At 40.2% G+C, this 16,107-nt stretch overlaps 2 protein-coding genes across 2 annotated transcripts; both read left to right on the forward strand.

Moving 5' to 3' along the window:
* The first annotated feature begins 11,094 nt into the window (after positions 1–11,094).
* Positions 11,095–12,779, forward strand: LOC142165838 (uncharacterized). Its single transcript, XM_075224216.1, has 3 exons — positions 11,095–11,587; positions 11,974–12,060; positions 12,175–12,779. The coding sequence occupies exons 1-3, from the start codon at positions 11,095–11,097 to the stop codon at positions 12,777–12,779; spliced, it is 1,185 nt and encodes a 394-aa protein (XP_075080317.1).
* Positions 12,780–12,892: 113 nt separating this feature from the next.
* LOC107812636 (uncharacterized) lies at positions 12,893–13,321 on the forward strand. Its single transcript, XM_016637783.2, has one exon. The coding sequence runs from the start codon at positions 12,893–12,895 to the stop codon at positions 13,319–13,321; it is 429 nt and encodes a 142-aa protein (XP_016493269.2).
* Positions 13,322–16,107: the final 2,786 nt, after the last annotated feature.

Below are 16,107 nucleotides of genomic sequence, written 5' to 3' on the forward strand. Positions count from 1 at the left end.
AGAAATGCCATCGCTATCAGATACATGCAGACATGATAAAGGTGCCTCCAAACGACCTTACTGCAATAAGCTCGTCATGGCCGTTCGCCGCTTGGGGAATGGATGTTATCGGACATATCGAGCCTGTCGCATCAAACGGGCACAAGTTCATTCTAGTGGCAATTTATTATTACACCAAATGGGTTGAAACAACATCGTACAAAGCAGTGACTAAGAAAGTGGTAGCAGATTTTGTCCGCGACCATATTGTTTGTCGGTTCGGAATTCCGGAGTCAATAATCACTGATAATGGTTCCAATCTCAACAGCGACCTAATGAAAGCCATGTGTGAAACCTTCAAGATCAAACACAAGAATTCTGTAGCTTACAAACCTTAGACGAATAGAGCTGTAGAAGCCGCCAATAAGAATATCAAGAAGATACTAAGGAAGATGATAGATAAACATAAGCAGTGGCATGAGAAGTTATCATTTTCTTTATTGGGATACCGCACCACAGTTCGCACATCAACCGGGGCAACTCCCTTTATGTTGGTTTATGGTACAGAAGCAGTCATTCCCACCGAGGTAGAAATTCCCTTCTTGAGAATCATACAGGAAGCAGAACTTGGCGATGCAGAATGGGTAAGGAGTCGCTACGATCAGTTAGCTCTTATAGATGGGGAAAAGAATGAATGCAGTTTGCCATGGTCAACTTTATTAGAACAGAATGTCCAGAGTCTTCAACAAAAGAGTCAAGCCGAGACAACTTACACCAGGGCAGCAGGTGTTAAAGAAGATTTTCCCGCATCAAGATGAAGCCAAAGGGAAGTTCTCTCCCAACTGGTAGGGTCCATACATGGTTCACCGGGTTCTAATCGGAGGAGCCCTCATACTTGCAGAAATGGACGGTGAAGTTTGGCCGAAGCTGATCAATTCAGATGCAGTAAGGCGATACTATGTGTAACTCTTACGATTTCCTGTACGATGTAATTTGAACTACGCCTGACCTGATTCCCGTTTAAGAGGGGATACGTAGGCAGCGCGATGGGTTCGGTCACAATTCAATAAAATTTTCATTTCCCCCGCTATTGGAAACTGGGGCAGAATTTTGAGGAGGACCCTTAAAATTCCGAAGTTGATTTCAGCCATATATTGCACGCAGCCATCAGAAGCACCAGCCCAGTAAACTGGGGCATAATTTTAAGGAGGACCCTCAAAATTCCGAAGCGAGAGAGGTTGCAATGTCTTGAACCGCGTCGCATTCGTTGGTTCATCTAAAGAAAACTATTTTAAATTATGTATTTATTTTACATTGTTTCTAAATCATGCATGCCTGGTATCAAATTTGCTTTGTTTAGCAACGCTACCCCAATTATACACAACGCCAAGCAGGAGAAGCGAAGCTCATGGGGAAACGAACTAACCTTCCCCTCTTACAAAACTCACGATATTTCTTTGGATGCAGGCACTCAAGTCGTAAAATCATCATATATATCTATACGCTCATACTTCCCGGGAATACAACTCTCGGAATCATCACCTATTTACAGTTGTTATCCGTACACGACATCCACAACATCCATAATATAGCAATCAGCTATCAGCTATCATCTATCATCTAAGAGATTTCCTTACTATTCGCCTTTTATTTTCTGCATTGCATAAGGCTACCTTTTTGCCTTTCGAGTTTAAGCTCTGCCTCCATCTGCATTTCTCTACATTGCATAAGGTGATTTTTTGTATATTGTTTACAAATCTATTTGGTATTTTTAAGCTAAATGGCATGTTATTGCAAGTATAGCCTATTTCACGATTAGTAGCATTTTATATTTATACAATTATTTCCAGTATTTTTAAATTAATATTTATATATTATTTATTAGATTAGTGTTTTTAATTTACTCTTAAAATTATTATTACTATTTTTATAAAATAAAAAGGAAAAATAGGCTATCTAACACTTAACCTATTTCTATTTCAATTACAGCTCTTTCACCTTTCAATTTTGGCCCTCAATTTGACCCAACTCCGCCCCCAAATTAAACCAGCCCAATCCCCAAAGTACCCAACCCTTGACCCGATTAAAAAAACCCACCCGGCTCCCTTTTGATCCGGGGCGTTGATCATTTTGATCAACGGCCGTAATTCACCCTTTCCTTTTTTATTTCCCAAACTCCCCTTGACCTAATTCATTTCACTTGAGATGCCGCCTTTGAACCCCTTTGTCTCTCAAATCCTCTCAAGCCTCTCCGAAACCCTAATCGTCTCCCACCTTATCTCACCATGTTTCCACCAGAATCCATGGCGTCTCCGGCCATGGATGGTCTGTACTCATCCTTTCTCCCCATCAGACCTAAACTATTCAAGGTTTTGAAGCCCGACTTCAATGGCTCTCTTCATATCCTTCTCAGATCTATAGATCTATGGCTTCTCTAGCCATTACCCCGGCATATTCAAGCAATATGAGACTTTTCGATTCAGGATCTGACTTTTCTCAAGACCTTTCTCATTTCTATGGTTTTCTCTTCAACTCTAAGCCGTTTGAGGTTCTGTGCTCGCCTATTTTTTCTTAGATCTGTGATATGTCTGGGCTTTACATGACATTTAAAAAGGTTTTTCCCCAAATTTCTTTTTCAAAATCGCTCAATTTGAATTTTAGGGTTTCTGAAAAAGTTTCTTCAAATATCTTTCCTATTCTTTCTGTTCTTTCTTCATGTGTGTTTACCTATGTTATGCTTGTATGCTTTCTTTTCTACTATGCTTGAGTTTTCTCTCTTGTTTCCTTTCTATTATGCAAGATTCTTCTACTTTGTTGTTATTCCTGTACTCACATGTTAATCCGTGTTGTTAATCCTTATTCTTTGCTATACGTGTTTATGGTTGAGTTCTTCGATTTTGTTCACTTTATTTAGCTCTGTTTGTGTTCTTGCTAAGCATATTTCACCTGCTTTTGTTTAAGCTCGTATCATCTCTTTTTTCTGAACTTGTTTATACTCCAAGTTTTCTCAAACATGTTCTCATGACCTTGAATCAGTTCTTTCTATCATGTATGTTTGTTTCTCATAAAGTCTTTGGAAGAGACTTCTGAGCCTCTTTCAATGACCTGCTCTCTCACCTCTATGTCTGACTCAATTCGAAACCCTAGGATTTGGGGGTTTCTTTGGCAAGTGATATTAGGGTTCCACTTTGGGACCCTAGGCTTTCAGACTCACTATGAGTCTGTAACTGAACTCGATTCCCTTTTGTTTGTGACTCTAAGGCTTTCAATGTTAGACTCTTTTTCTGAGTAACCTGACGATTCCTTTCGTTTGATTGGTATGCTTTATATATGTGAAATTTCTCTTTCAAAAGGGTTTTACCAACTGATTGATTGATTCTGAAATCTTTTTAATAAGGCTGACGAATTGTCACTGATTTTTCTTCGATTGAAACTCCTTTACCTTTCTTGACTTGGTTCATTCGAATTGAACCTGTAATTTTGGTTTTACTGGCTGTATGATTGATTCCATTTCCTTTTTCTTTACAAACCAAGTACCAATGGACTTTTGCCTTAAATAAACTCTATGTATTTACCCTTTTTATGCTACTGTGAAAAGATTTTAATCAAATTTCTTTCCTCAATTGTATTCTACCCGTTTGAAATCAAATCCATTAATTGAAGGGAGATCATATGAGACTGATTTCAAAGTTATTTCCTTACCTTTCTTACTCGTTTTCTGCACTATAAAAGGGACTATCCTTCTGCACTTTTGACACCACTTCGAGTTCAATACAGAACACCTTCACAATACCAATCTTTAAACTTTCAATTCAATACTTACAACATTGCTTTGAATTCAATACTTATTTCAATACTCTACTTTGCTTGAGATCTTTTGGAACTGCTTTGCTTGCAACTTGTCTCTTTCAAGAGTACTATTTTTACTTGTTTTTCATGAAACTGGTATGTTCTGGTTTAATTTTCTGGCTCACCCCTATGTGTTCACTTCATAGCTTCAGCATTCCTGTCTACTTTACTATTGTTGTTCAGTGATTAAACTACGTATGTCCTTTCTTTGCATCTGTTTCTATTGTGAATCCCTACCCCCTATTCCCTTCTATGTGTTTGAGTTAAGGTTCTTAGCCAGGCAGTATCCAAGCTACTGCCTAGGTCATAACCTGATCCACAATGTATCCTAACTCCTAAGATTTGGCTAACAGGCTGGTCAGGGATGTGCCAGCATTCCCAATTGCTGGGCATGACCACCAGCCTGCCATGGCTTTCCCTGATCCCCCCTATGCACTTACACTTACTCTTAGACTCTTAAGTTCTGCCCCCTCTTATGAGCCTTGCTTTGGGACCTTGAGTTCCCTCTGAACTTGGACATCTGAGGGTTGGCCCTTCCACACTGCACTATGATCTTAAATCTGCAATGTGTTTGTGGTGTAAGCACTGCCTGGAGCCCCTTTGAGACTCTTAGGAACTTTGACACATCCCAAGTATGAGAAAGGCTTTTGGAAATCCGATCCTGAAAGTTGGTTTATCTCATATTGTTGGACTTTGAGTCTAAATTAGGCTATTTGGTTGTAGCTGGAACTTCTGATATAATTTTTTACCTTTTTTTATGAGTCATTCGGGTCTGTAATAATTTGTAATAACTATTCTGGATGGCTAGTGGAAAGGGATGGGATGAATGTATGCAAAAGGGTAGATAACTTGCCTATAGGATTTTCTGATTCCTGCATTCACATAAACAACATGCCTATAGGTTACTTATAAATTTCTGCATCTTAGAAATTATGCCTATAAGATCTGCATTTCTGCATATAGAAATCCTGTATCTAGGTTTCTGCATTTCTGCATATAGAAATCTTGTATCTAAGTTTCTACATTTCTGCATATAGAAATCATGTATCTAGGTTTCTGCATTTCTCCATATAGAAATCTGTATCTAGGTTTCTGCATTTCTGCATATAGAAATCCTGTCTCTAAGTTTCTGCATATAGAAATCATGATCATAGGTTTTCTACACTTCTGCATATACATGTCATTAGGCAAACAATCATAGGTTTAATAATAATCAACTTCATTCTAGATATCATACCTATAGGACTCTTGCATTTTTACAATCGTTTAAAAATCAATAACGCTTAGAAATCATGCCTATAGGAGTAATCAATTGAATCAGTTTCGCTATTCCATCTCTGAGTTTAAAATCAGTATTAATATTGTTTACAATCTGCAGAACTCTTGTTTATAAAACCAGTAATCCTTTCTTTAAAATCAGTGTTGTTAGATGTCATGCCTATAGGTCTCACCTAGGCAAACCATTAGGTGATCAATTAACTGTGTCAGTTTTGATAAACTACAATCAAACAAGGCTAATTCGGACTCCTCATCTGAGAAATATGTGATAAATCAACCTGTCCTAACGCTTTATAACCAGTATTTGAAGTCATGCTATATATTTGCTCCTCTAGGTGAGGAGGCTTATTTGAGCCTTAACTGCTATTTGTTTTCCCCCTAATTGCTTATGTGTTTTGTTTGTTGCCTAGACTTTTTTCTCCTTTTAAAACTTTGAAAAGCCCTAACTCCCTCCCCTTTAGGATTAGTAGTCTCAAATGCCTCCGGGACTGATAGGATCGGGACGGGTAATAGCAAGCAATAAGAAATGATACTATTCCGCGCTTTAATACCTTAATGGGGTGGGAAGGGTAGATATGGATATGATGACCAGTGCGCTAATACCACGTGTATCCCCTCTTTTGAGGAGTGATTACCGGGTATTGCATTGATGTGATCCATATTATTTGTAAACCTAGGACCTTATTTCCTTTATTTGTTTATTTTATTCTCAAACTATTTCTTTAAAATTTCTGCTTTCTTTACTTTCGTCAAACTCTCAACTTGCTCGCAATATTATGTGAAAACCCCCCTCTACTTGAAACTTCTATTTGCTTACTTGTCATTCAAAGTCACAATTGTAACATGGTCGGGAACCACACTAGTAGATCTTGGGGGGTGCCTAACACCTTCCCCTCGAGATAATTTCTAACCCTTACCCGAACTCTGGTTTTCCAACTCAAACTCTCCTTTAGTGTCCTAATGCACTTTAATCATTAGGTGGCGACTCTTCAACCCAAAAAACGCAATTCCCAAGAGGGAACGAGTTGTCCTCCCAAATGTCATGAACCCAATTTTGCCTTAGAAAAAGGGGGCGCGACACCTGGACCTCAAGTCTTTCTTCGAAAAACACTTGGCACCTTGTAACTGATCAAATAAATCATCAATCCTCGGGAGCGGGTACTTATTCTTCATCGTTACCTTATTCAACTGCCTATAATCAATACACATTCGTAAGGAACCATTCTTCTTTCTCACAAACAATACAAGTGCTCCCCACGGTGACGTACTAGGTCTGATAAAACCTTTTTCAAGCAAGCCCCTTAGTTGTTCCTTTAACTCTTTCAGCTCTGCGGGGGCCATTCTATAGGGGGGAATAGATATTGGATGAATATTGTGTAGTAGGTCAATGACAAACTCAACTTCTCGCTCTGGCGGAAGATGATGTGCCGTTGAATTTCGGAATAATTGATACCAATTACTTAGATTTTAACTTGTCTTTTAATGCATTTGTAGTAAATTCTGATCAAGTTTGGTTGTTATGTAGTGCATGAGCTTGAATACCCCAAAACATAGAAAAGAAGTCAAAAAGTCACAAAAAGACGGATATGCTGCAAGTATGTGGTCGCATAACTCACATGCAGACCGCATAATTGCCCTGCTGATCGCAAATAGAGACAGTCTTTTGGGCCAACTGAAAAAGCAAATATGCGGTCCATTATGCGGTTGCAAAACACATATGCGAGCCGCATAATGGTCACATAACCACAATAGAAGGCAGCCCTCAGCATGATATGCGATGGTATATGCAATCACATAAGACATATGTGGACCGCATAACCATTATGCGACTGAAGCCAGATCTGGGATTCAGTAAGTCTGCGACGAAGTGCTCAATATGCAGCCCGTATAACTGGTATGCGACCAGTATGTGATCGCATAAGCTGTCTGAAAGGGGTATTTTTGTCCGATTTTGACTACAACTTTTGGTCCACTATAAAGAGAATAACTAGGGTTTTGTGGGGCATTCAAGTCTGAAACAAGGTCATACTTAGAGAGCAATAAATTCTTTATTTATTTGGAGGTTTGTGAAGAAGGAATCTTGCACTTTTGTAAGCTTTATAGCTTTTTTAAATACTTTGTTCTTGTATTTTAGTATGAGTAGCTAGTTTTAAATACTAAGGTTGTGGACCCCCAAATGAGTGTAATGTTAATGGCTGTTTAACATTGAATATATATATAATGGTTGGCTGATATGCTTTCAATTCTTGTTCTTTATTTATGGTTGGTGGTAGCAAACATTAATCTATTCCATTTTACTTTTTTTTTTACTTGGAAAAGTGGATTAGGGTTTGGTAGAATTGAATATCAAGAACTCAAGACATTAAATCTTGTTTAATAGAATCACTTAGGAATAAGTGGGTTCTACTTGGCATAAATTGGTTGTTCTTAAATTGCAACTCTTTTATATTTGGAAAAATCATAAAGAGAAATACTACTCAACTATTGGAAAGTATTGGGTAGTCATTTAGAAATCATTTGCATATCAAAGGACTTTCCATTAGAAATATATCATATTAACACCGATAGCATTACATTCCATCGATGGGGACACAACCTTGGTTTCCTTAATCAAATCATTTACATTCTCAAAGTCACAATTAGTTATCTATTCAGTTCACAATCATATCATTCTCTTGTTACATTAACGGAATAGAATTACGACCTAAGTCAAGTAGCGCACTACTCGAGTAACCTTTTCACGCCTATTCCCTATGGGATTCGACCCCAACCTTGTTGGTTACTATATTTGACACTGACTGTCTTACACTATTTAATTAAAGTGTAATTTGAGCGTATCAAATTTTGGTGCCGTTGCCAGGGAATACGATTTTGAAATTACTAATTAGTGTGTTCTTTACTTTACGTCTTATTCTATTCCTTCACACTTTGCTTGTTTTGCTTGGTGTTGATAGGAAAAAATGGCCAAATATGAGGATGAAATGGAAGAAAATCCTTTTGCGAACATAGATGAGTACATCGAGGATACAAATGCTATTGTACCTCCAATATTTGGCGCTGCAACTTTCAAGGTGGAACATGGTTTAATCCTAATGCTCAAAGCGGAGGGGTTTTTCAGGAATTCCACTGATGATGATTCGATACAAAATCTTAGAAACTTTTTGGGTGTGTGCGCGATGCATAAGCAGAGCAACGTCTCAGATGATGCCCTAAGGTTGAGGGTGTTCAAGTACTCACTAGCTGGGGACGCAAGGAAATGGCTTCAAAATATGCTGCCAAATTTCATTCATTCTTGGCCTGAACTTGTCCGAGCATTCTTAGCTAAATGGTTCCCGCAAAGTAAGAAATCTGAGCACCGGGATGAAATTTTTGTTTTCAATCAAGTACCAGGAGAACATCTATATGAGGCACGGGATTGATTCAAGTTATATTTGGTGAGGTCTCCTAATCATGGTTTTCCGGATTCTATCATGTTGGAGAAATTCCACATGGGTTTAGATGGTATGAAGCAATCTATAGCCAAGAATGCAGTTGATGGATCTTTTATGGATAAGACATTCGCAAGGATCACACAAAACATTGACAAAATGGCAAAACATAATCAAGCTTGGCACTCAGAGGACACCACAGATGGAATTGCATATGGTTCTCCCTACTTGACCAACATGATTAAGGAGAACCAAGAAAGAGATCAAGTAATTGCAGGGCTTGCCACCAATGTCATGTGTTGACAAAAATGTTCATTGAAAGCCAAACGAAGAAGGTAAATCTGGTGGAAGATGTTCAACCATCATCATGTGAAGATTATGAGGAAGCCAACTATGTCAACAACTCTCAAGGAGGCTATCAAAGGCAACAATACCAAGCTCAAGGACAACAAAATCAATGGAGGCCTAACCCGCAAGGGCAATGCAACCAACAGTGGAGATTCCAAGTTTGAAAGAATGCTTGAACGGGTATTGAAAAATCAAGAGAGGTACGACAATTCTATGAGGAATATGACCGAGCTTGTTGGTTCTCATACCGCATCCATTTAGAAAATTGGAGATGCAAATGAGAGATCTTTCTAGGGAACAAAATCCGAAGCAAAAAGGGACACTTCCAAGTGACACAATTGCGAACCTAAAGGGTAGTAGGAGTGGTCGAACTTCTCATTGCATGGCAATTACTAATCGGAGTGGTAAGGTACTACAAGGAGAGACTGAACAAGTGGTTGAGGTAGAAGAGTCCGAACAAGAGGTTGAGGTTGAAGAGCCAAGTGTTGTTGAACTGAGAAGGTTCCGGAAGAGTTGAAAGTTCAAGAAGTGAATCGGGAAGAGGTAAAGGAAAAGGTAAAAGAGACATCAAAAGCTATAACACCTATTCCTAGACCTCTTCCTCCTTTTCCTCAAAGACTTGCTAGGAAGGTTGATGTTAGCAAACTCGAAAAGTTCTATGACATTCTCAAGCAGTTATCGGTAAACATTCCATTCGTGGAAGCATTTCAAGAGATGTCGGGTTTTGCTAAATATTTGAAAGACTTGATCACCAAGAAGAGAATCACCAAAAATGAAGTGGTGAATATGACTCACCGAGTTAGTTCCATCATTACAACAACCACCGTTAAAAAAAAAAGACCCGAGAGCTTTCACTATTCCATGCACTATTGGGGCACAGGATTTTGAAAAAGCCATTTGTGATAATGGGGCTAGCATCAACCTAATGCCTCTTGCCATTTACGAGCAAGCAGGGTTAGGTATGCCAAGGCCCACAAGTATGAGATTGCAAATGGCCGATCGTTCCATAAAGAGACCGGTGGGAATTGTCGATGATGTGCTTGTAAAAGTGGGAAAGTTTCATTTACCCACCGATTTCGTAATCCTTGATTGTACAGTTGACAAAGATATCCCTATCATCTTGGGGAGACCATTCCTTGCCACAGGAAGAGCATTAATAGATTCGGAACGGAATGAGATCAAATTCCGTGTGAATGATGAAGAGATTACATTCAAAACAAGCAAGGGTATGAAACTACCACATGAATATGAAAGCATCTCGGTGATTGATATTGTTAATGAAGTGAAAGATGCGGCTGAAAAGAAAATGGAAGAACAATGCCTCGGTGAGGCATTAACGACTATTTTAGTAAACTTCGACGGTGAAGATATGTAGGGGTATATGGAATCAGTCAAGGAATTAGAAGGGCTTGGATCCTACACTTATGCTCCGAAGAAGCTCTCTCTCAACTTGGAGAATAGAGCCACTCCTCCCCCAAAGACTTCAATTATTGAGCCACCACAACTAGAGCTCAAACCATTTCCACCACACTTGAGGTATAAATTTCTTGGCTCAAATTATACTCTACCGATAATCGTGTCTTCTTTGTTGAATGATGTGCAAGTAGAACAATTGTTGAATGCCTTGAAAGAGCATAGAATCTATTGGGTGGACAATTGCAGACATTTGAGGGATTCCCATCGGAATTTGCGCACACAAGATCCAATTGGAAAATGAGATTAAACCATGTGTGGAGTATCAACGAAGGTTGAACCCTTCCATGCAGGAGGTGGTAAAGAAAGAAATCATCAAGTGGTTAGATGCCGGGGTAGTCTACCCCATTACCGATAGTTCTTGGGTAAGTCTGGTACAATGTGTGCCGAAAAAGGGAGGCATGACCGTGATTGAAAATGATAAAAATGAACTCATCCCAACGAGAACGGTGACCAGATGGAGGGTGTGTATGGATTATTGGAAGCTAAACAGTGGTACGTGCAAGGACCATTTCCCTATGCCTTTTATTGATCAAATGCTTGATGGTCTAGCAGGAAGCTCATTCTACTGCTTCTTGGATGGATACTCCGACTACAACCAAATCAATATTGCATTGGAAGATCAGGAAAAGACAATATTCACTTGTTCATATGGGACGTTTGCATTTAGCCGGATCCATTTGGGCTATGCAACGGTCCAACTACTTTTCAAAAGTGTATGATGCCAATATTCTCCGATATGGTGGAGGATTTCTTAGAGGTATTCATGGACGATTTCTCGGTTGTACATGATTCTTTTGAGCATTGTTTAGACAACCTTAGACAAGTGCTTAAGAGATATGAAGAAACGAACCTTGAAACAGACCTTGTGCTAAATTGGGAGAAATGCCACTTCATGGTGGACGAGGGCATTGTTTTGGGCCACAAAATTTCCAAACAATGCATAGAGGTTGACCGGGCAAAGATCAAGATCATTTCCAAGATTCCTCCATCTACTTCAGTTAAAGGCATCCGAAGTTTTTTGGGGCATGCTGATTTCTATAGGCGTTTCATCAAGCACTTTTCTAAAATTGCAAATCCCATGTGCAAACTCCTTGAGAAAGATGAAAAATTTGTATTTGAAGAGAAGTGCCTCAAAGCCTTTGAGGAATTGAAACAAAAGCTCACCACGACACCTATTATTGTAACACCCGATTGGTCTATTCCATTCGAACTCATGTGTGACACCAGTGGTATAGCTATTAGGGTAGTTCTTGGCAACATCATAACAAGGTTCTCCACCCGGTCTATTATGCAAGCAAGACACACAATGGCGCGCAAATAAATTATACGGGGACTGAGCAAGAACTTCTTGCCATTGTCTATGCCTTCGAGAAATTTCGGGCTTATTTGTTGGGATCCAAGGTGATAGTGTACACAGACCATGTTGCTCTTCGCTATCTTATGGCAAATAAGGATGCAAAACCTAGGTTGATTCGGTGGGTCCTATTGTTGCAAGAGTTTGACTTCGAAGTCAAAGATCGAAAAGGGACGGAAAATCAAGTGGCAGACCACCTATCAAGACTTGAAGGGGTAGGGATACCAAAGGAAGATCTTGAAATCAACGATGCTTTCCCAGATGAACAGATATATGCATTATCTAACACTTTTTCTCCTTGGTATGCCGACATCGCTAACTTCTTTGTTAGTGACCTTGTTCCCGAAGGTTTGGAAGCTTATCAAAAGAAAAAGTTTTTGCGGGAGTGTAGGCATTACTATTAGGAAGAACCCTTCTTGTTCAATAATTGTGCTGACAACATCACCTGGCGATGTGTTCCAGAATATGAGGTGATGCCAATTCTCAAGACATGCCATGATTTGCCGGTTGGGGGTCATCATGGAGGAAATCGGACTGCAGCAAAAGTGCTTGAATGTGGCTATTATTGGCCAACACTCTACCAAGATGCAAACCAAATGGGCAAGTCATGTGACCAATGCCAAATACAAGGGTCAATTTCTAAGAGACATGAGATGCCAATGATCTTTGTACTCGAGGTTGAGATCTTTGTTGTGTGGGGAATAGACTTTATGGGCCCCTTCATGAGCTCATATGGCATGACCTACATCTTGGTGGCTATGGACAATGTCTCTAGATGGGTTGAAGCAATCGCCTTATCGAACAATGAAGTAAGGAGTGTGACCGCATTTTTGAAGAAAAACATATTCACACGGTTTGGCTCTCCAAGGGCCAACCTGAGTGATGGTGGGACTCATTTCTGTAACAAGGCTTGTGCTGGGCTACTTGAAAAATATGGTGTAAAGCACAAGGTGGCCACACCTTATCATCCTCAGTCAAGTGATCAAGTTGAAGTTTCGAACAGAGAAATCAAGAATATTCTAGCGAAAACTGTTAATGCAAACATGACGACTGGTCAAGGAAGCTAGATGATTCATTGTGGGCCTATCACACAACATTCAAGACCCCCATTAGCACTTCACCATACAGGTTAGTTTTTGGCAAAGCTTGTCACTTGCCAGTAGAACTTGAGCACAAAGCTATGTGGGCTTTAAAGAAGCTAAATCTTGATTGGGCTGAGGCTGCTAACCTAAGGATAACACAACTCAATGAGATGGAAGAATTTCATCTTCATGCCTATGAGAATGCAGCCATGTACAAAGAAGGGATGAAGTTTTTCCACGACAAGAAGATTCTGAAATGGGATTTTAATTCGGGTGACTTGGTCTTACTTTTCATCTCAAGACTCAAGTTATTTCCGGGCAAACTCAAGTCCAAATGGTCTGGACCATTCAAAGTTGTGCGTGTGTCTCCCTATGGCGCTGTTGAACTTGAGTCAGAAGATGGGACTCAGACCTTCAAGGTAAATGGACAACGAGTAAAACATTACCTCGGAACTGTCGGAGAAAGGCATGTGATAGAACAAACTGCTCTACGAGATGATCCAACAGCTTCTTCCACCAAAGATTAAAACAAAAGGGGTAAACTGCGTCGTGCCGCGACATTAAATCAAGCACTTCTTGGGAGGCAACCCATGTGTGGTAACACTCTTTTGTAGTGTTTTTAAATTTATTTATGTAGATTATATTGAGCAAGTTGACGTGTGTGCTAGAGTGCAGGTAAAATATCATGAACACGGTCTTAGTGCTGAAGAAACTGAAGGAAAAAGAGGTCCAAATTAAGCGACATCTATGCTGTCGAATAATGACTATGTGAACCGCATAGTCATCGTAGACCCAGGTAGAGTGTTTGGCTAATTTCATTTTCAACTTTGTGGTCGTTTGTCATTTATGCGGACCACATATCAAGTATGTGATTGGATCTTGCATCACATATTTGCACCCACACGACCCAATCATCGGCCACCACATAACACCTATGCGATCGCATAGTGTGTTATGAGATGGACTTCTCCACCGCATACTTGCCAGGTATAAAATTACCATCTCTCTGCACACATCTCATTTCAACGGAACAAAAAAACAAGTAAAAAAAAAAAAAAAAGAGAAGAGGCAAAAAGGAAATCGGTAAGATGAACGAGGGAAAGAGTCTAAGAACACTCACCATATTTCGTCAATTCCATCGTAGAATACTCAAAATTCAGGTATGATTATTTTTGACTTCTCTCCTCTGTTCTTCACTCGTATTTCTCTTTCTGGATTTTTTTCTTCCCCTGTGAAAACAACCAACTTCCAATGCCATGCATATCTGAAATTTTGTGCTTAAAAGGGGTCAAATTTATTTGAATTGCTTGACTAGCATAATAATGGAGTTCGTGCTTTTGATTTTAGTTGGTGAGGAGTCAATTGAGAGAGTGATTGTGTGCTTTTGGCCACAAACCCAAGAGGGGGAAGTCTGAGTACCCCTCTCTTCCTCTCTCTTGTGAAATAAATCATAGTGGATGTAGATTTTTGAATGAATAGAAAAAGGAACCCACGTGATTTGGGAGAGGGCTCATTTTCATTGGGGACGATGAGTTTTACGGGCCGCATAATGGCTTTGCAGTCCGCATAACCATCGCATTTTGCCCCTAGGTTTGAACGGGTTATACAGTCTCCTTTGCGATTGCATATCTGTTCTGCGGACCGCATAGGTGCCTCATACTGAGGCAGTCTTTTAGGTTTTCTAGTGTCTACTCTGCGGTATCTTTGCGATCGCATAACCACTTATGCGGTGGTTTTGCGATCGCATAATTATTAATAGCTTTTTTACTCCGCACAGATGCGATGGTTTTGTGGTCCGCATACTTGTTATGCAACCGCATATCCCATCGGATATATATATATAAAAAAATTGTTTTGTTCTTTTTCTTTTATATCCGATGTCTTCTCCTAAGCTCTTTCACTAAATCCTACAATGTTTCACACACAGGCATGGCACCAAAGAGGTCTAATCCAACACGAACACCGCCCAGTGGTCTACATAAACGGGCTGCCAATCCTAGACAACAAGCACAACAAGCAAAGAGGCAATGATCTAAGGCACTCTGCATTATGACTAAGAGCTCCTCCCAGTCTGATGAGGAGGAGCCAAAGAGTACCTCAAACCTCTAGTTGATCTACAGGCTGAGGCATGCAAGAAGCTAGGGGAGGACCTTAACATCCGGTTTGGGGTCAAGGGCTCCATAGATTTGTACAAAGCAGCACTCTCAAAGAGGAACATTCTTGAGGAAAAGCAACTGAGCTTGAATGGGATATCGGAGCACTACCCTCACATCCTTAAAAACGTCAAACAAAAGAAGTGGGAGTTTTTCACTGAGGCCCCGGATAACTACAATGAGGCAATTGTGAGGGAGTTTTATTCTTCCTATGGTGCCTCGAGGACTCCTTCACAGAAGTGCAACAGGATCTTTTCAAAGTATGTCTGAGTGCGAGGGGTTGAAATGGGTTGTGGTCCGGAGACGATCAATGAACAATATTTCAAGGATTGGCGGCCAAGAACAGCTGAATATGATGCCAAGGTAGCCAATAAGCACAATGAGCGTGCCTAGGTTTCATCAATAATGGCAAAGGGGACACCGGCCTGGATTGACTCGCAACACAAAATTTTCAAGGAGGATCTCACGAGGGAGGGTCGTTACTAGCTCAGCTTTGTTACATCTCCTCTGATGCTGTCCAGAAATGAAACTGAAATAAAAGAGATATTATTTCACTTGTGGAGAAATGGAGCAACATCAGCCGCTTACAATGTGGGGCGAGTCCCCTTTATATAGGAGGGGAGACACGGTTACAAGTATGTGGGGATTGGCTACAAAGTACCGTAATGGGATGGCTTGACATGATGCTTCAGTATAGGCTCTAGATAGGCTGGGTCTGTCAGATGTAGAAATGTGCCTAGAGGACTTCCCGCTCTGTCCTGGCTTCGTTCTTCATTTTCTCTGAGTCGGGCTTCGACGAGTCCCGAGGTCGAGGATTCGGTTGCGACCCCCTACCTTCGGGGTCCCGGGGCATGCTCCTAATATGTCTTGTCAGTGAGAAATCAAGTCTTCTGATTTTACCGCATACAGATAGTCTCCGCATTTCCCATAACGATGTGATGGGAAATGATTCTAACACTTGAATCCTCGAGCTTCTTTCGGCGACGCCACATCGATGATACGACCCCTGGCTCATGCTTTTCAACCACATTCATCGCACTTCTTGATTTTTGCTTCCCAAGGTACATGTACCGCCACCGGTTTAGTTTTTCATAGTTGTATTAACTGTGTCCCTTGGTCAGTCTTCAAAAGCATAGATGACCATATCGTAATCCCCTATA

Source organism: Nicotiana tabacum, chromosome 11, assembly GCF_000715075.1.
Source record: "Nicotiana tabacum cultivar K326 chromosome 11, ASM71507v2, whole genome shotgun sequence".
Classification (NCBI taxonomy): Eukaryota; Viridiplantae; Streptophyta; class Magnoliopsida; order Solanales; family Solanaceae; genus Nicotiana; species Nicotiana tabacum.

Bases quoted from the DNA above. Each gene is read 5' to 3' on its own strand.
- LOC142165838 (XM_075224216.1), top strand. From the start codon at position 11,095: ATGGTGGAGGATTTCTTAGAGGTATTCATGGACGATTTCTCGGTTGTA. The intron at 11,588-11,973 runs GTATAGCTATTA...ATGCTTTCCCAG, and splicing joins ACTCATGTGTGACACCAGTG to ATGAACAGATATATGCATTA. The intron at 12,061-12,174 runs GTTTGGAAGCTT...GATGTGTTCCAG, and splicing joins TAGTGACCTTGTTCCCGAAG to AATATGAGGTGATGCCAATT.
- LOC107812636 (XM_016637783.2), top strand. From the start codon at position 12,893: ATGTGGGCTTTAAAGAAGCTAAATCTTGATTGGGCTGAGGCTGCTAAC.